At 31.2% G+C, this 20,123-nt stretch overlaps 1 protein-coding gene across 1 annotated transcript; it reads right to left on the bottom strand.

Moving 5' to 3' along the window:
* Positions 1-3,547: 3,547 nt before the first annotated feature.
* On the bottom strand, positions 3,548-13,751 carry LOC126841257 (uncharacterized). Its single transcript, XM_050577609.1, has 3 exons — positions 13,481-13,751; positions 5,369-5,597; positions 3,548-4,109 (listed from the first exon to the last, which is right to left on the bottom strand). The coding sequence occupies exons 1-3, from the start codon at positions 13,619-13,621 to the stop codon at positions 3,772-3,774; spliced, it is 708 nt and encodes a 235-aa protein (XP_050433566.1). The 5' UTR covers positions 13,622-13,751; the 3' UTR covers positions 3,548-3,771.
* Between the last annotated feature and the right edge of the window lie 6,372 nt (positions 13,752-20,123).

Here is a 20,123-nt window from a genome sequence, read left to right as displayed (position 1 = left end):
ACCTAGTAAAACTATTTCAAAACAAAATATACCAAGAGGTTGCAGAACGCAGTATATTCTGGGGACGGGGAAAGAAAACAAGGAACTACTAGAAGATTACATTAGACAATTTAACAATGATCCTTTTGCCGAAGAAACAATCACCACCGGAGAATCCTTAAAAACTATCAGAAGCAAAACGAACAATGAGAGTAATCTGGGAAGGTGTTGAGATTAAAAATACTAAATACTCAAAATACCTTGGCGTCACACTAGACCGAATTTTATCATTCAAACATCACTGCGAAAACATCACTTAAGACAAAAATCACTCGCAAAAAACAACTACAACTTAAATCCAGGAAAAGCTTTCTTACTACAATCCAACAAATGAAGAACTTACCAGAAACATAAAGAATCATCAGATGGAAAGATAGAGAGCTTGAGATTGCTGCTGCTGATGTTCTTTTTTAAAATAATTTAAAATTATTATGACAATTTAATATAATGAATGGTAAAGGACTATTTAATTAATAAATATCTACAATAAATAACCATTTAAACACTTATGTATCAGATGGCATTTGACATTCTTTTTTTTAAAGTACTCAGAGAAATACATGAGCGGTAGTCAAATGGAATAATTAAAAGCTATACAACTAAAACATTTTTGAGCTTTCCAAGTACGGCATAAATTAATGTTGCACTGATTTTTCCTCGCAGGGTAACGATATTAAGTCTTATTAATTAACTGAAATTTTTATGTATAAGGTAATACGTTTTCAAAGAATAAGTATTTGATATCAAGAAACTTATTCATAAGTCGCATACACTAGTATTTGTGTAAGAATAATAGTTCTATTGATAAATTGTATACGGTTAAATAGTATTTATACCATTAGAACTAGATTAACATGTCTCTTAGCTATTAGTATTCCTAAGGTATAGCAATGGATTGTGAGATATTTAAACATTTTTTTAAATCTTACATTTATTATAATTATTATCCCAAAAATATACATAATTTAATAATGTATAATTGAATAAATGTATATAGACATTGCTGAAAAATATGTAGATGTAAATTTTACACTCCAAAACATTTTTGAGCTTTTGTGGCATTTACATATAGGTTTTACGAAAACAATAAAAGATTAGGTAATGTTTAATTTTACCAGTATTTAAATATACATTAATAAATAAGTCATTTTCTGCTTCGAAACAGTTGGTTGTATTGATATTTAGTTAAACTAACAACCTCAAATCTTGTTTCTTTTTTATATTCTATTATATGCTGTACTGACATCTTTAAAATATATCCATAGAAAGACATACTTTTTATTGATTTTTCCACTTTCAAAGTTATTTTACCTCTAAAGTTTAAATAGTATTAACCGTAACTTCATTTTACTTAACTAGTACTAAACTAATTTCATACTATACCTTTAAAAGCAAAGTTATTTTTTATGCTTTTATGGTAAAAAAATATATATCTTTAAAATCAAAATAGATGAAAATATAAAATTGTTTGTCCAAAATAAAACTATACTTAGAAATACGCCAAATTGGCACTTGAACGTCAACAAAATGTTGAAAAAATTATAGCCTCCGGGGAAGGGGAACCGTCCGAACCGCGTGTATACATGTTATATGGTCACGGGTGCGAGGGAAAGCACCTCGGGCGGGAGAGGTGGTCAGTCTGCATTCCACCGAGTTGGTCGGCCCGGTAACCCACTTTTAACGTCGTCTCTTCATCTTCTTCTGTGTATTCCCTCACACATACACACACACACTCACACATATGGCTTACACGACAAAACTTCGGGCAAGGAATTGCAACTGCTCTTAGAACTTTCTTGAGACTAGGAAGCGGCACGAAGCCCGTTCTCGAGGCTCGACCAAACCCTTTTGTTATTTATTAAAATGCGCGGTTTAATAAAAATATTGTTAAAATGTTCTGGCAAGATAAATATATACACCTATACATTTATACGATTTTGTTAATGATCCATTGATATCATTCACAATAACATAACATCATAATCGAGACCACACACGTGGTGCGGTTTGCGGCCGTCTGGTTATTAGTACTCTATTGATTAACAGCAGCAGCAGCAGTTGTAAGTACGGTATATTCACAAACCTCGGCATCGTGTCAAAACCGACTAACAAGATCACACACACCCATATCCGCGTGTTACAGTTTTACCGTCTCTAAATACATCATGTATACATGTGTATGTTAGGTTTTTAACGAAGAAATCGTCAGATTAAATACTATAATATAATATTTGGACACGAAAATATTATCTATCCGAATTTCCTAGTACACTTTGACAGAACACAGTGTTTAGGACATAATTTCTCGATTTTTTTAAAAAATTTTTGATTTGTATATGTTTTTTTACATATACAAATCAAGGCTACTAACACCCTGGTGATATATTAGTATAAGCGCTGGATTTACGTTTAAAAACTATGTGGATATTGAAAGTACTTGAGTGACTAAGTTTTATTCATCACAAACGTAACATGGAATAATTAAATTAAAGTTTAGTATAATCGTTTAGCTTTATAACTTAACAAGTACCTGTTTTGAGATAAATAAATGAGTTTTATTTTTTCCTGAATTAAGCATATTATCACAAATAAGTGTAATTAAAATTACTGCAATGCTCGTAATACCTAGGTACTTATAACTCGAACTCAAACCACAGAACATTGCGCTCCTTATTAATACTTGACACTTTAGTTAAGTGCTATTGAGTATAACTCACGATGGTTAGACAATTTTTTTATAGGTAGTGCAAAACAAAGTACATTTTACCTAAATCTGTTTTACAGTTATTAATATCAACCCGTTGTTATTGTCATCATGTTGAAAGTATACAACTACATATTACCCATTTTTATGAACACACCTGAGTATGTTCATACTCATGGATTCGTATTTAAGTATTTTTCCATATGTATATATTTACCTTCGTATTATATTTAGATGCCACTGAGCCATAAACGTTTTTGAATTAAGCTTTAAAATGTTTTTTTTTTTGCAAAAAATTGTCTACACCGATTGTTGAAATAAATAGGATGTTGCGCTCTCTTGAAATAACAGTATTGCATCTGTTTGGGAATGAGAGGCTTCGGGGAACGTTTGTTGATGGGCATCCCAGATCCCTTGAATATTTGAGAATTCAAGATTATGAAGAACATTATACAGCATGTAAAAATATAAAAGGTAATTTCGATCATTGGTGCAAACAACAACATTATTGTTTTTTTTATGCCGTTTATGACGCTCACACAACCCAAACTATTTCAAGTTATTTAATAAAAACACTATGCATAATTTGTTATAATCGCGTACAAAATATGATTACATATACAATGGACGTGTCGTTATTGAATTATCGTTTGTGTATTAATGTATGGGTATTTAATCAAATCATTCGTCGTTTGTCCACAATTTAAAATACCTATTATTTCAAAAACGTAGCATATCGACTTTTGCTGTTTTATCACTGGTTTAAAAAATTACAAAAACTACTTTCACCAAAAACGTGTCGATGTGAGTTTGTGTGTTGGAATTATAACGAAATACTCTGCGCCGGATAAATTTCTTTTCGACAGGCCCAATCCAAAAAGTGTGTGCGTTTAGGTCGAATGGGTGTACAGGCAACAATACAGGCTCTTGGTCAACACATACATATATAATAATAATATACACTATACAGGTGCACTCTATTTGGTGACATTAGTGACGTTCGGCATAGGGCCGGGCGGCCAAATCATTTAAATGCGCGTATCCGTTTCGCCGGCGTTGTGCACGTGCGACATCGGGTTCTTGACCTTCTTTGCGGGCGACGCTTTATTATTGGGCGTCCCGTAGTACAGCGGATTCACGGCTGGGCTGCAATCGTCCTGGACCATGGGAAACGTGTACTCGAGCTGCACACCGTACTTGGGCAATTTCCCTCGCACGTAACTGCGCACGTTCACCGGCACCGCCTTGTCCCTGGACAGCAGTATGGTGGACAGGTACCGCGGACTGGACGGCTTTTCCGCGCAATGGAGCAACACCGCCCACGTGTCCTTACAGTCCAGCACGTACGTGTTGTAAACGCCTTCGTCTGTGCTCGACAAACAACAACAACAACAACAATGGTTAGAGTAACAATAGTAATAGTAAAAAAGAGGAAAAAAACACAATATGTGTAACAACGTGGGTCCTAAGGTCGACGCGAGTCAGACGAGTGCACTTAAAGACATTGTTCAATATTTAAAATATTATGCGTTATGGTTTACAGTGGGAAACAGCTCTAATCTTATCTCGGTCCGTTTATTTTGTTTCAAAATTAATTACTATAAGTTTCGTTCAAATCAGTGGCATCATTTTGGGAGGGGGGCAGGCAGGGGCATTTGGCCAACCCTTGATTTTTACGGGCTGGTCAAATTTTCGGTACGTAAGGCCGTAAATTATCTGTTTTTTATGCAACTACCTGCCTTTACTAATAATGAACCGTCTGAACTGACTACCAAGTATAATAGGTATGAAGGTTTATAATATTTGTGTTATTACTATTTTGTTTCTAAGTGGTTTGGAAAAAATATTTATATTTGTAAATGACATTGGGCCGATAAAAATTTTGCCCCACCCTAAGAAAAACCGAAATGTCGCCCCTGATTCAAATCCGTTATTCGCTGAATATTACCTCATTTCGCAATGCATTTATCGACTAATTATAGACATTTTTTTTTGGCGGAAAAAAGAAGTGAAGGAAACGTACGAAGGTTTAACTGGTTTAGTCTCCAATTTCAATGTTGCTTATGAAATTTAATTAGTCGTGTTATTTAATTAGTATTTTTATTACTATAGGCCCAAATAAAGCCTTATTAAATGTTACAACTATTAGGCATTAAGCGGCTAACCCGTTCGCAATAGTGTCACATATTGAAAATAAAATTGTTTGTTTTAGATAAAATTAGAGCATATATTTTAACACAATGCTTAAATGCCAATTAAATAGCTTACATGACGATAAAGTAATGTCAATGAATTTGATAATTTCACTTTAAAATTCCGGGCACGAAAAACACAAATATTGTAAAAAGTGTGTCAAGTAGGGTCCAGTTGACGTGATGCAATATTTTAACCATTTTCCTCACTTGGCATTTAACATTTTTTTTAATGAATTGAATTCTACTATGTTTATTTTTATTGGCGATAGACGACCGCGCTCTTCCTAATATGCGATTCCGCGTATTGATCTTCACGCTCTTATTTTTTGTTTTCTTAATTTAATTCTACGTAATAGCGGTGGAAACATATTTTATTTTATAGGTATTCAGTGTAAGTGTGTTATCAAATGAAACGTTGGCGAGGTCTTACACGGGGTCTCCATGTGTATCCAGTGACCGGGTTGACTCATGTCCGGTATGTTCCAAGTGATGTTACCGGACAGCTGCTCGTTGTCCGGGTCATCCACATAGCTGTACGTAAAGTCCATGGATATTTCCGGAACGTCCGGTGACAAGTTAAACGTGGATCTCATGCATCTGTAGATCTGCGCTTCTTCCGAACTGGCATAGTAGTCGATTACGTTCCACGTTCCTTTTATCTATAAGCCATCATGAAATCAAAATGTCATCGATTATTGTTATAATCTAACCGTGTGTAACCGTATTGGTTACTATGATTTATAAAAAAATAATATTATGTTGTGTTATTAGATAGCTGCACAGTGCACTAGTAAAACATGGACCTAGCCCAATCAGTGGCTCGGAGGAGATTGAAAAGTTGCCAGTAGGAAACAAATTCTACAGTGGAAGATCTAAACACGAATTATTTCTTATAAACAGTGGATAGCCATTGTATAGCCTCCGGGTGGGCTACGGAATTATTTTTTGTTGTATTCAATATCTTCTCTATGGGGTCTAAAAGGCCGATTATGTATTTTTGTTTTTTAAATTTACTATAAGCGTTTATTATATTTTTACTTTTTTTATTGGTTTTTTTTTTTAGAAATCTTACTAATTTTCTAATCGTTAAATCAAAAATTGGCCTTGAGTCCCACACAGAAAATAGTAAGCTTCACAGAAAAAAAATTCAGAACTTCTACGAAAGTGATTTTTTACCAAACTTGTATAAACCTAAAAATACTTAATATTTTTCACCTTAAAATTGGTAGGCATGCTTAAAATGGCTACTAGATCAATTTATGACAAATATTGCCTATCCTTTGCCCCTTAATTAATAGCTTAAATAGATAAATTAGATTACTATTTAATTTAAAAAATGTTATTAATGATCCGTTTTGGATTTCGAGAAAAAACAGTTTGTATTCACGTGTAATAATATTTTAAGTACTAATAAATCTATTTAAAATAATACTGTAAATACATTTACTTACCAAGATAAGTGTAAAATATACCAATTAAAACATAAAATATAAAATCACACAATTTGTTGAAATATAAGTGTGACCTAAAAAACATACCTAATTTATAAATATTTATTTTTTATCAAAATTGGGCATTCGTTTTGATAAGTAAAAACTGAGACAACTAGTTAGTAAGACACGGCAGACTGCTCTCGGACTAGCTTAATTAACAATTCTGATTGTACGGTTTGCTCTAAGTCAATATCCTCTATCAACAAAATAGTAGCTATTTTATTAATACTTTTAACTTAGAAATATTTTGCCAGAATGTAAGTACCAGGCTTCAAAATTATCATAGAGATAATTTTGTCCACTTACAAACACAATACGTTATTTTGTGTGGAGATCTTGCCTCGTGTAATTTGGTAGTGTGAAGAGTTGGGGCTCACTACCTTTAGTTTCTTAACTCCTCTCTCGTTCTCTATTGCTGTCTATTTCTCCTGTCTTAATTAATTTTAACTTCATTTCATTTTCAAAGATCATGATAGTATTTTTGACCTTGTTTTTTCTGATTCTAACAAACTACCCAAGTGGATAGATGCCTCTCTTGTGGTCAGCCTACACTCCTATCACCTTATCCTGATCATATTAAGTTGCCTCTTCAAGCTGATCATGACATAGTCAAAACTAACGTTTATTTAGATTTTAAAGTAGAACTACCTACTTTAAAGTAGGTGATTTCGCTGCCATATCCTAATCCTTTAATTTATTCAATTGGGAGCTTTCTCTCAAGATTCTGTTACTGACACTGCTTCTGTATTTTATGATGCCCTTCTTCACTCTATCAATATGTTTATCCCTAAAAATATGTTTAAGCCACTTAAATTTCCCCGCTGGGTTTCCTCTCCTCTTTAAAACTTGATTATCCAGAAAACGTGCACACATTGCTTTTAAACCCTTCGACTATCGTAAAACTATCATGTTTTATCTTAACTCAGAGTTCAATTTAAGAGTTTAGCAAAGTCTGGCTACAAAGCCTTAATTAATGTTACTGAGCGCATACTCTTTCAACCCTTCCTCTTTCTGAAAATTTGCCAAAGAATTAAGCCATCAATCCTCTAATTTTTTTTCTGTAGATCTCAACAACAGAGTGTAGATTCTCCTTTAGATTTAGCAGTTCTGCTAACTAAAAAAATACGCCTTTGTATGTAAAATTCCTTTGTTTTATATAGAATACATATCCTTCTCTTGTTTCTAACTATAGACCTATCTATCCATCTTATCCCCATCTTTCGTCACCTAGCCAAATTATATTTTGAATCTATTGTTTATTCTTGCACCAAGAGGATCCTCAACCACACCATAGTAACTGGCCCACATGCCTTTTTTTTGGGAATCCGCTGTTACCAGCAGCATTGCCTTCACATTCAACATCATTGGCGTAATTATCATGGTATCTCGTGGAATAGAGTATAAATAAAATCGTAACATACTTTACAAAAAGGATTTTTAAGGTTTTAATAAGACTTTGGCAAACAAGTTGTTATTAATTATTGCAACAATCGAAAAAAATGCTAAAGAAGACTAAAAAACAATAATTATATTCAATGTCAAGGTAATACAGTGTGCTACACATTAAATTAAATTATCTGTTTTTATTTTTAATACTAAAAATATTGTTATGTTTAAAGTTTCGACTTTGATCAATTTGTTCAGCTTTTCACATTAAATAACCTGATAAACAACTAATGATGGTAAATTATATTATGATATGTCGCTAGACAAAATGTACACATTAGTTATTAAATAAATAACCATAAGTCGTATTCTCTTTAGGTTCTAAACATACACTATTCAGGTATAACGTGTTTTTTATTTGTTTTTAATCATATTTTGTGATGATCTCTGGCCAGTAGTCTGTAGTTCACGGAACAAGTGGAACCATTAATGTTTAACTACTAATTGGTAATTACAACATATTTTATTGAAATCTGATTTATGTTATTTTGTTATTATATGTAACATACCTAATTCGAATACAATATAAATTAGCTGGATACCAAAAGTAAATAAAAGAGAAATAAATAAAAAGTTTCCACCTCTTCTAGGGGTTTATGATTTTTTTTTTTTGGTTTGTCAACGTTTATCGATAGTACTATATCTTAATAATATTCTATACAATTTAGGACCCAATTCGACTATTTAAAAAAATGTATAAATCATCATTATTTGACTTAAAATACTGTAGCTCATTTAAAAATGTTAGTAACCCGTTATTTAAGAAAACTATTCACAAAAATTATATAAATAATTAATAAGAAAAAGTATAATGTTACAATTGTAGGCTACATTTCTGAAGATTTGGTTCGAGAAGTAAAATGCCCGAAAATCTAAACTCTTGGGGCCAGAACTAATAGAGCTTTTGCTTGGGGACTCAAAGTTCAATTTGAGCTCGCAAGTGGGACAGATGAATACACCTGTGCTATAAAATATAATACATTAAATAAAACTAAACCATTTATCACAAATCAAGCAAAAGTTAATTATTTACTAATGTTTGCCTTGATAATAGACAATCAAAAATAATTTTATTATTTTTTTAATACGACTTAATATTATGTTTTATATAAAAACATTACTTAGTTGGACATTTAACATTTGCCATTGATTACCTATCTATATAAAGTCTATAACGCAAGTCCAACCCATATTCTTAAAAAATATTTTTATTACTGTGCAAATTAACATTATTCAATTTAATTTAACGATCTCAAATGCCGCAATGGTCTTAACATAAAATCTTTGATTAATGATCGCTATAAAAATGTACAGCTATAACAAAAATTGTGGAGAAGGTCGGGGTGTTTTTTATTTACATTAACCCACATATCATTATGGAACCAAAAGAATAACGATTAAGAACAATAACACAACTGTAGTTAGTGACCCTTCGCATTAATTATATCTTATTACAGTTTTTAAAAATTAAGTAGTATTTTAATTAGATTTAAGCTATTTTAGTAATGAGAATATTTTAAAATATCCAATATGTAAAAAAAAAAAATTGTTTTATAATTATAATGTAGAGTTTCCATTTACTGATGTAATAAACTCCCAGGTGCAATCACAAATTTAATACTCACAATAAAAATATCTGGTGGCCCATTTATTTAATTTTCCTGAATAAAAATTGTTTAATTCGCGGTTAATTAGGTAGCCGTCTTTTTAAAATATAACATTATGAATAGGGTACATTTTTATAGTTTTTGGACATTGCTCATTATTTACTAAGACAAATTTTTAATATACCGTTCATAAATATTCGAAAGAAAAAAAAAGTATTAACATTTTTATTAACTGTCAAAACCCCAATGTACTTATTAATTAATTGTAATACTAATATTTAATCTTGTAGGCTGGAGGAATGTTTATAAATAAATGTTCGCTTTTATACTTTCAACTACGATTAGATTTTGTTTTATCTCAAATAATGAAAAGGTTGTATGTATAAATAAATTCGAACATTAAACCATACTAGGTATAGATATAGTCTGAATACATACAGGATCCTTGGTTAAATAATAGAATATTGATCATAGCGGTGGTCTTAAATAAAACGCGAAAGAAGAACGAAAAACGTCGTGGGTAGCACACAAACCCTCGCAAGTTCGCTGTATTATAAAATTAGACTTAAGTTAAAAATACCCACTAAGAAATCTTAAATCCAACCAATATTAATATATAATATAGCCGTACTTATGTCATTGATTAAATATACATTTTGCATGTTATCTGTCAGATTTTAGCTTCTGTCAGAATTTAACCCAATGCCCACCCCCCTAGGGGGGGTACAGGTTTTTTTGTTTTTCGGGGTTTTTAGCCGTAATTTTAAGACCTTTGGGTTGAAAATTTGCCAGTAGTTGGAACTCATATGTATCCATAACATATTAAACGGAAAAATAATTCGGCACTACAGTTTTTTTTTAATAGCCGGAAAACTGTGTTTTCGCAGATTGCGTATATTTTAACAAAAAACACTTAAAATCTTAAAAAAATTGTTATCAAATCATTAAAACAATTTTATGTAGATCTATGCAGAATGATACTATTGAGTTTTGTGCTCAAGTAACACTTTTGACTTTAAGTTGACACAAAGTTCAATTTTTTTTTTTTTTTTTAAGTACAAACGCACTCTACCAGATGTGAGAAACGAAAAAAAAAAGTATAATTTTTTGTTCTATTGGCATCATCGTGTGTACGAACAGCATATTGATGCGCGCTCTTATCTGCTCCGTAATGAATTATGAAATCAGTTATGATAGAAAATATTGTATGTCGTTTCAAATAGTATTTTTAAATCTCTACAAAAACGCTAGTTTTTATTCTGGTTGTAACTTGTATTGCGCTGTATAAAACTTTTATGACGTAGTTGATGTTTATTTTATCAATTTTCATTATTTAATAAAAAACAATTTGTCAACAGAATATAACTAACTGGGTGTGGATTTTATTAAGTCACAGTTGATATAAAATCGATTTGGACTTGAACTTTTTGCGGAATGACTGAATTTAATTTAAGAAACTAATTTAATTTTAATTGGCAGCCATTACGTGAGAAATGATAACATGAGTTGTTTATACTATAGTGTATAGTTGTTGTAATTATCAATTTTCGAGACAAAATAATATTTGATCGTGACCATATAAACGCCCGATCGCGTTATCAACTGTCCACCGTCTTATGTACACGGTACAGGTGGGAACGAAAAACCCCTTATCGGCCCGAGCCGGTCATGGTGTGTGAGAGAGAGGTCGGGGGGTGATGACATTTGTAGGTAGTTGCCAGTCAGTATTCGATAATTCGATTATCAGTTATTGATTTAAAATTGATCCGGAGTGTCAATCCGCTGTCGTTCCGAGTATTATTATTTTTATTTACATATTGTAAAAAATATTTAATTATAAAAAAATATTTTCTTTACATAATTTTCGGTGTTAAATTTCCACCTTCGTATAAAACCACCTGCACACCGTTTGCTTGTGGCTATACACGTTAGTAATATTTAACTAATAAGTAATAAATGTAGGTAAAATTTATTGTTTTCTCCATCACAGTACCAGTATACGATTTATTTTAATTTAAATGTAAGAAAATCGATTTTTCTTTAGAAAATAACAAGAAATTATTATACAGGATGAGGCAGTAAAACGGCGATTTTCTAATGTATTTAATTGGTAAAACCCGTTTCACTATCCCACCCTTTACATTTTAAGGATCTATGAAAAGGTTTTTTTAGTTGCATTTTATTTTGTACATTGTCAATCTAGTAAAATAGAAGTATAATATAGCTTTGAAATAATATAATCTGTGAAGTATAAATAGTTTGTGTGTGATTGCTTTAATGGAAGTATATAATACATAAATATTAATTTTATTGAGAATAAGCGATTATAATTTAAACTATGGAGTACAAACGATTGAAACATGAATCGTCGACCATTCCAACAAAATATAACAAGACATTGTATATGTGTTATTTGGTCCACTAAGTTTTTGCAAAAAAAAAAAAAACAGTACAGTGGGGTCGGGGCATAGTGGGGACGGAGCATAGTTGGGTCGGGGCATATTGGGGACGGGGAGGTCACAGGTTTACAGGAATTTTTAAATCTGAAAGTGATAAAATCACTTTCGAAAAAACGCTTCGATGCAAATCGGTAGTTAGTATTTTCAAGCCAGTACAGTCCAAACCAAGCACAGTATAAACCAGCAAAGTTAGAAAGTTTTAAATGAAGGTTCTGTATTTACAAATGAGCATCAAAGCGTTTATTTGAAAGCGATTTTATTCAATTTTATCACTTTTATGTATAATAATTCTTGTAGACCTGTGACCTCTCCGTTTCCTCATTGCTTTGATTACATTATGCCAATACTCTACTGTACTAGTCCTCTCGGATAAAATCGCTTTCAAATAAACGCTTTGATGCTCATTTGTAAATACAGAACCTTCATTTAAAACTTTCTAACTTTGCTGGTTTATACTGTGCTTGGTTTGGACTGTACTGGCTTGAAAATACTAACTACCGATTTGCATCGAAGCGTTTTTTCGAAAGTGATTTTATCACTTTCAGATTTAAAAATTCCTGTAAACCTGTGACCTCCCCGTCCCCAATATGCCCCGACCCAACTATGCTCCGTCCCCACTATGCCCCGACCCCACTGTACTGTTTTTTTTTCTATTGTACACTTTTTCCCAATGGCCAGTTACTTATCAAATATTTTTAACTTAACTTTAAACCAGCAACTTTATTCTAGCTATCGTTATTTGGATAGAGGACCCCCAGTTGATCCATTGACCATTAGGACACAGAAAACAAGCTTAAAAAATGTCCTGTTATCTGATATGTCTTTTCTTATTAGATTAATTGGAAAATATTTCTATCAAGAAGAAATTGCTTCAATATAATGTCTAGGAGTCAGTTTGGCTAGTTTATTCATATTTTATTTCAATACAACAGAACCCGTTTTTTTAAAAATATATTTTTGAATGGTTTTCCTAGCAGGTATTTGGAGAGGTTGTTTGGTGATAATGACTTTCGTGTATGAGGGCGGATGAACTGCCTCTTAATCATGGACCCCCCCTTGTCTAACCACTTTTCATTTTCTAGGAATACCTGTTCAGAATGTTTTCTCACAACCGTGTTTGTAGTATATCCTCAAGGCTCTCAAAACATCATCTGTGACAATTGATTCAGAATGTTATTATCTTTGAATAAATTTGCATTAATAACATTTTAAGGTACCTAACCTTGACCAGCCTATACTGCGTGTATGTAATTTGTTATATTAGGGGTTTGGCTCGGAGTGGTGAATGTCGCAATACCGATCCACCGAAATTTAATATGGATGTACATATAATAATATTAAATTCCGTTCTCGAATTGAAGAATAGAATACCTGGAACTAGCCTATCTTTAGTCTGTTTCATCTGTCTGTTTTAACTCTTAGCTTTGGCTTGGGAATTAATCGTTGCTAAATTTTAATCTATTTTTAACCCCCTTTCCTCCTATAAATACTAGCCATGTATTTGTGTCAGTTGGACGGTGAAAACACGCATGCTTACGGCGTCCAAGTCGCAATTACTTCTAGCTCGGACTTCCGGACACTTTTCGTCGTTCTTTGCCAGCCTGGCGACCGATGGCAGCAAGCGACCACAACCGACGGCCAAGTAAACGGCAACGACAACCGAATAGTACACGGTCATTACTATATTATTATTATGTGTGTTTTTGTTGTATAATTTTTCTGGTGCTAAAACAAACGACACTCGATTAAAATTTAATATCTCTATACCAAAACTGGTCCGGCCACAGACAAGTGCACTAACACTGAACGTGTCGCCGAACGTTTGACTGTGGCCCTCTCGGTTTTATCAGTCCATATCCGGTATAGAAATGCGCACACGGGACAACAGAACAATAATCAAATATAATCTGGAAGCTGATAAAAAATAATAAAAAATACACATTAATTATTATATATTTTTATAATACGCATACGACACACAAAGCATCAAATTTATCACCGCATCCTCTTCATATTTAAATTTGACATTTTTAAAAAACCGATCAACTATTTTTTTTCCTTAATAACACCGATAATGTGCCATAATAATAATTATCAACAGTTTCCAGAGTTATAATAACGCGGGTTGACCCACTTTTTCCTCCTCTCTTGACCGTCGTACCATCGCGGTGCAGCGCATACGAGAACTGGAAACAAACAGGATGAAATTAATGGTATTTGTCTATGAATATCGGTATGTGTGTGTGTGTTATTTTTCGGGAGGCCTCTTTGAAAGAAAAAAACTGGTTCCACTTGCATTGACCATTAATTGGAATACTCGTTTAAAACACTCGCACACGAATAATGTCGGCTCAAACAAACATACACACACACCCCACTCGGTCGTATAATGTTTTGTCTTTTTTCTAATCAGCTACAATGTACCCGTGTGTACTTAAAAACAATAAAACATTAGATGGGTCCTGAGATTTAACCACGCAGAAGAGGATGAGCTAGATATGGAAGAGCAAATCCGCTAATTCTAATACTTAGGGCCTTTTGTAAAATTTAAAGAAATCGAAATTTCGCTAAAAGTAACTAATTGTAAGTACGAACATTTACTTATTGTGATTATAATTATTAGGGAAAATATTTGTCTATCGGTGAAAACGTCTGGTACCACCACAGCCGCTGTAAACACTCATCTCAATAGATTACATATGTGATAAAAAGCCAATATGTCCCCTTCGGAGTAATGCATATAAAAGGAAAATACTTCAAGTGTAATAACTTAGTAATTTGTTTAGCTAAAGAGATGTTCCAGCTCTTGTATTGTTCAAACATCAATCAAGATTCAGAAAATAGCATTACCTCAATTATTGAAATGCCGAAAAGAGGCCCCCCCCTTTCGCTTAATTAAATTTATCTCAATATTTACAGACTCTAGTCCACAGACTTACAGGTGTGTACTACGTCTCACGGTTTTTAACGGGTAATAAAAACCCACGGGTTAAAATCCGGGTAGGTTTAATACCCTTGTATTAGTTTGTTAGTTGTGACTATCCATAAGTTGTTTAATATTGTTACAAATTTGCAATGGTTTTTGGAAAGAGTTTTAATACAGAAGCAAATAACTAAACCTCCGAAAATAACAACAATGTTTTTCTTTTTTAACCTAAGGTATTTAATTGTTAATTTAATTTGAAAACATTTATATTTCGTGTTCAAACTGATGTGGTGAAAATTATAAATATTTTAAATTTGTTATAAATTAAGCGTTTTCTAACCAAATATATAATTTATATGATATGTTAAAAAAATGCATTTGTTTATTTATTTAATGGTACACGACGGGCAAAGTCTCAAAACGCAATTGATGGTTAATTTGGAAAATTAGAAGTCGATTAAATACATTTACTGACAGTTATATCATCATAAAAATGCATGATGTTTTACAATAAATTTGTAATAACGTTTCATACTTGAATTAATAATTTCTGATCAAAAAATGTTTTTAAAATTATTTTTACTAACATTTTTGTTTCATACAATGTGGTTTATATTATTTAAGCTGGTAAAAAAAATGCTGTGCTGGGTTAATTTATTTAGTTGGGCCATAGTTAAAATTTGAGAAACAATGTTACTTCTTTGTATCAAAAAAAATGTTATAATTAACATATGATAGTTTTTAACGTTCTTAAGTATTATTATATTTTTTTTTATGTTCTGTGAAGAAACTTTAAATGTAGTAACGAAAAATTGTAACCCTTCAATATCAACCACTATATTTTATCTGTGCTACATTATGTAATTAAGTGTTAAATAGGTGTGAATATTTTCGTTACAAATTCTCTCTGTGAGAATGACATGTTTGTCAAATGAAATCTGTCGTCTCAACATTGGTCAGATCTTATCGTTTCAGTCCGTCGGACAAGTGTCCAAAACCAGAAAATCTTCGTTTAACGTATGCTGGGACACAAGCGTTTGTCGACGGGTGTTACGTTAAAATAGAAGAGAGAATGTGATCAATTATTGAATTAGTATTTTAAACCAAAATTATTTACATATTTGGTTAAGGTTGTTCGCGTAATTATGTTGATTTAGTTAACCGAGGTAATACTTATATCTAATAACACATATCGTTCCCGTTCACGTAAAACACATGAAGTCCAAAAATGGGTGTTTTGAGAATGAGCTTTATAAAATTGTACAAACTTTGAGATATTACATAACGGACTTAATTATAATTTAAAATCACTCTTTAAAACGATTTTTAACATAATTGGATTTGAGGGAGTATAGCACATGGTATACAATTGCATTGTACATTTTATTTCATAAATATTTCAAAAAACCCATACTTGGACTTAGTGTTTTGCGCTATTTTTCATTAGGCTTAGTTATTATTTTGGCTTACCAATTTGTTGGTGTTGTCATTTCTTTTTAAATATATCTTCTATAAACTGTTTAAGCTGTTTATACAGGGTGTTCCACAATGATTCGACAAATGAAATAACTTTTGATCTAGTGAATATTTTTAAGGTTTTTTTAAATTTAATTTATTTATACTAATTCGCGCTATAAGTACCATGTTTCTTGTTGCACTTGCTTGTTTTAAGTTTATATAGATATGTTTTTTTTCAAAATATCCTATTTATTTAGAATAGGTTTTAAAAAAGAATTGGTGAAAAAAATTATATTTTTATTCTTACATTAAAAAGTTATACTCACTTAAAATTTATCAAAATTTGAAAATTTCTCTCCGCGTTTATTGTGTCGGCCATTTAAACATGTTATTAAATTACAATTATTCATCTTTATATTTTACCAATGTTTTTTTTTTACTGATGACACATATACCTACAATCATGGCTATAGATAAACAGGTTATGTATTTTTTTGTCCTAAAACGACGGTGTAGTCATAATACTGCTGTTACGCATAGTTTCTTTATTATATTGGTTAAGAAAATACATAAACTTCCAGAATCGAACAGTTTCCAGATTTCGGAGGCTTTAACACTGAATACAAGCATACAGTATATATGGAAAAACGATGGCCCAGTTGGACGTATCATTCCAAAACATTTCTGAAAACTAGTATAATATAGGTATATAAGATACATGCACTTTCAGTGGCCTACTTTGAACAACACTTTGGAGGGTGTCTAATTTTTTTGTATTTTTGTAAACTCTTTTTCACTCTCAATCTAAGCCCCTGTTCTTCAATGCCGACCACTTAAAACTTACTTGTAAATATTTATATTATTTATAATATTTTAATTTTTCATCAACCATCCGTCCGAAGATAAGGGGAATGAAGCTGGCAATTGAGAGACCACATAAGAAATATGAAAGTATGATATTTGTAAGATATAATCTAAAGATCGTCTCAACAAGTCATACAGAAATCAACGACCTAGAAATTCTCACAGTAGAAGTTACAAATGGTACGGTCACATCCATATATCAACCGCCTAATATCCCATTTAAACTTACAAAGCCAATCAATTTCTAAAATCAAAGAACAAAAATTGTAAATGGCGATTTCAACAGTCACAACAGCATCTGGGGCTACAATTAAATGAACGTAGATGGGGAAAAAGTAGAGAAATGGGCAGAGGAAAGCGATCGAACTTTAGTACACGATACAAAGCTCCCATCGTCGTTCAACAGCGGTAGATGGATAAGATGGTATAACCCGGACATAATTATTGCGAGTAGCAATATCAAACAACGATGCAAAAAGAAAGTCGTAACACCAATACCAAATTCCCAGCACAGACCAATAACATGTCAAATAAATGCTATTATACACCCAGAAAACGTACCGATAATAAGACGCTATAATTTCAAAAAAGTCGACTGGGAAAGTTTTAAGACACAGCTGGATGCTGAAATCAACAAAATCATCCCAACGCCTGAAAATTACGGCCAATTCACAAACCTAGTAAAACTATTCCAAAACAAAATATGTATAAGGTAATACGTTTTTCAAGAATAAGTATTTGATATCAAGAAACTTATTCATAAGTCGCATACACTAGTATTTGTGTAAGAATAATAGTTCTATTGATAAATTTTATACGGTTAAATAGAATTTATATTATGTCCATAAACTATTATTTTTGTTAAATTTAATCTAGTTCTATAAAGATTATATACTCATAACATTTTTGAAAAAATTAGGTCATCTTTATGAAAGTATCAAATGTATACATTTGTGTATGAATAATCAATATGTACTAATATATGGTTTAAAATAATGACTCTATTCCAAGAATAGACGAAGTTGAAGATGGATTTTGAAAGCCATTTATCTTTATTCTTAAATATTTTCAAGTGAATTGATGAAATCACAGTAGCAATAATGACAACAAGTGTAATATGAATTTTATAGGACGCTACACTTTGTTAGAGAATATGTTATATGCATATTGTATATTATGCAGTAATGCAAAATAAAGCATGATGGATTTTTGATAGTGTAATAATTGTAATATTGTGCTCTTTAATAATTTCTAAACAACAAAGTTAATTTTTTTACTATTTAACTTTGATTGTTGTCTGTTATCATGTGGTGTAAATAAAAAACACGGAGTGTAGGGTTAACTTAATTATTTGGGTTGTAAAAATTTAGTCATAAACATTTATATATCGTACTTCAGTTATAACAAACCTATAATTTCTATGGTAGTTCGAGATTTTAAAAAATAATTATATACATATGAAAAAAATATTTTTAAAACAATACCGCATTTTATAAAAATTAATTATTTCACCAACGTTCCCGTGACCCATGCAGATTTTTTTGTAGAAGTATAGCATAATATATTTTTTAATATTCTGCAGAATAAATTATTGCTTTTATCATCATTTTCTAGGGAATAAAAAAATAATTGTTCTCGGGTCAATTTTAAGAATTGAAAAAGCGTTAAATTGGTGTTTTATTTTGCCCGATTTCAAGTGCATAGTTGTGACTATTTTTTAATTTTAACTTGCTAATATTTTTATGATATATAGAGGGACCAAACGAGTAAATCGGTTAAGGAATTTTTCATTTTTAAATAATACCTTTTCAGATTGGCCTCGAAGTTAAATATATACTGAAGAATTAACTTTAAAATAAAAGACAAATGTATAGTTTTACATTTTCTATTATATATTTTTCAAATGAACTTTCAGTTGGTTTATGAAGATCTTACTGGATGTAAACTTAACCAAAATTAGCGTAAAATGTAAATAATATTAAATCTTTCTAAATTCTAAGCCGTCTTAGACCCGGCCGGTGGAAATAACGAACGTTAGACCTAAAAGAAATGAGACACCCTGAATTTGTTTTCACGTTTTAATAAATGAGTAATCATTAAAAAAAAAAACATTTTCAACTTTATTCCTTTATTCGTATTCCTATTCATGCTGTGTACTGACATTTTGTATTGTCCATAGAAAGGTATAATATTTACTGATTTTACCACTTCAAAATTATTAGACCTTTAAAGTTTAAATTAGTTAAAACTTTTACTAATAACTATTATAGAACTAATTTCATACTGTTCAGATTAGTAAAATCAGGAAAAATTAATCTTTCAATGGACGATTAAAAATGTCAGTACAGTTTAATTCAGGACAATAAGCTAAAAAGGCATCAGGCATGCTTATATTATTTATCATTATCACTATTTAACATTACTGTTTACTATAGGGCATGCAAAGTACACACACTTGCGAAAATAAGAACAATGCTATAATAATAATATTCATTAACATAATAGAATATTAATTTTGTCAGTCAAGAATAAAACCAAACAACCTTGTACATTGTTTCTTTGTCGACAAAACTTCTAAAAAGCTGAAGGTCATTGAAGAAATATTTTAGTATTATACCTTTCTTAGGCTAGAGTATTGTTACATACAACAAGTTCACATACATTAAGCTATGTGAAACATTTTAGTTACGATATTCATTTAATTAATGCGTAAATATAATACTATAATAGTGATACTGTAGATATTGAAATTTTATATAATGACCTTATTGAATATGCAATAGTAGATTATACTTATTATATATTATAACACATCAACAGAATTCATATTTTTATTCAAATGCAAGTTTCACATTGATTATGTATGTGAACGTAAATTGTAATAACGTTTATTTAAAATCAAATTTTATTTATTCGTTTTGAATGTTCGTAA

The sequence above is a fragment of the Adelges cooleyi genome, unplaced genomic scaffold (assembly GCF_023614345.1).
Source record: "Adelges cooleyi isolate 19-005CV unplaced genomic scaffold, UGA_ACOO_1.1 ACOO_flye_CR_arks_rails_tigmint_CR_PRNA_38, whole genome shotgun sequence".
Lineage (NCBI taxonomy): Eukaryota > Metazoa > Arthropoda > Insecta > Hemiptera > Adelgidae > Adelges > Adelges cooleyi.
Note: the sequence above shows the minus strand (reverse complement) of the source record. Positions and strands in the feature narration are given on the sequence as shown.

What these genes read in the sequence shown, in the direction of transcription:
- LOC126841257 (XM_050577609.1), bottom strand. Translation starts at nt 13,621, where the DNA reads ATGACCGTGTACTATTCGGTTGTCGTTGCCGTTTACTTGGCCGTCGGT. An exon ending in GTAATTGCGACTTGGACGCC is followed by an intron (nt 5,598 to 13,480) that starts GTAAGCATGCGT and finishes GATGGCTTATAG; the next exon opens with ATAAAAGGAACGTGGAACGT. An exon ending in GATACACATGGAGACCCCGT is followed by an intron (nt 4,110 to 5,368) that starts GTAAGACCTCGC and finishes TGTCGAGCACAG; the next exon opens with ACGAAGGCGTTTACAACACG.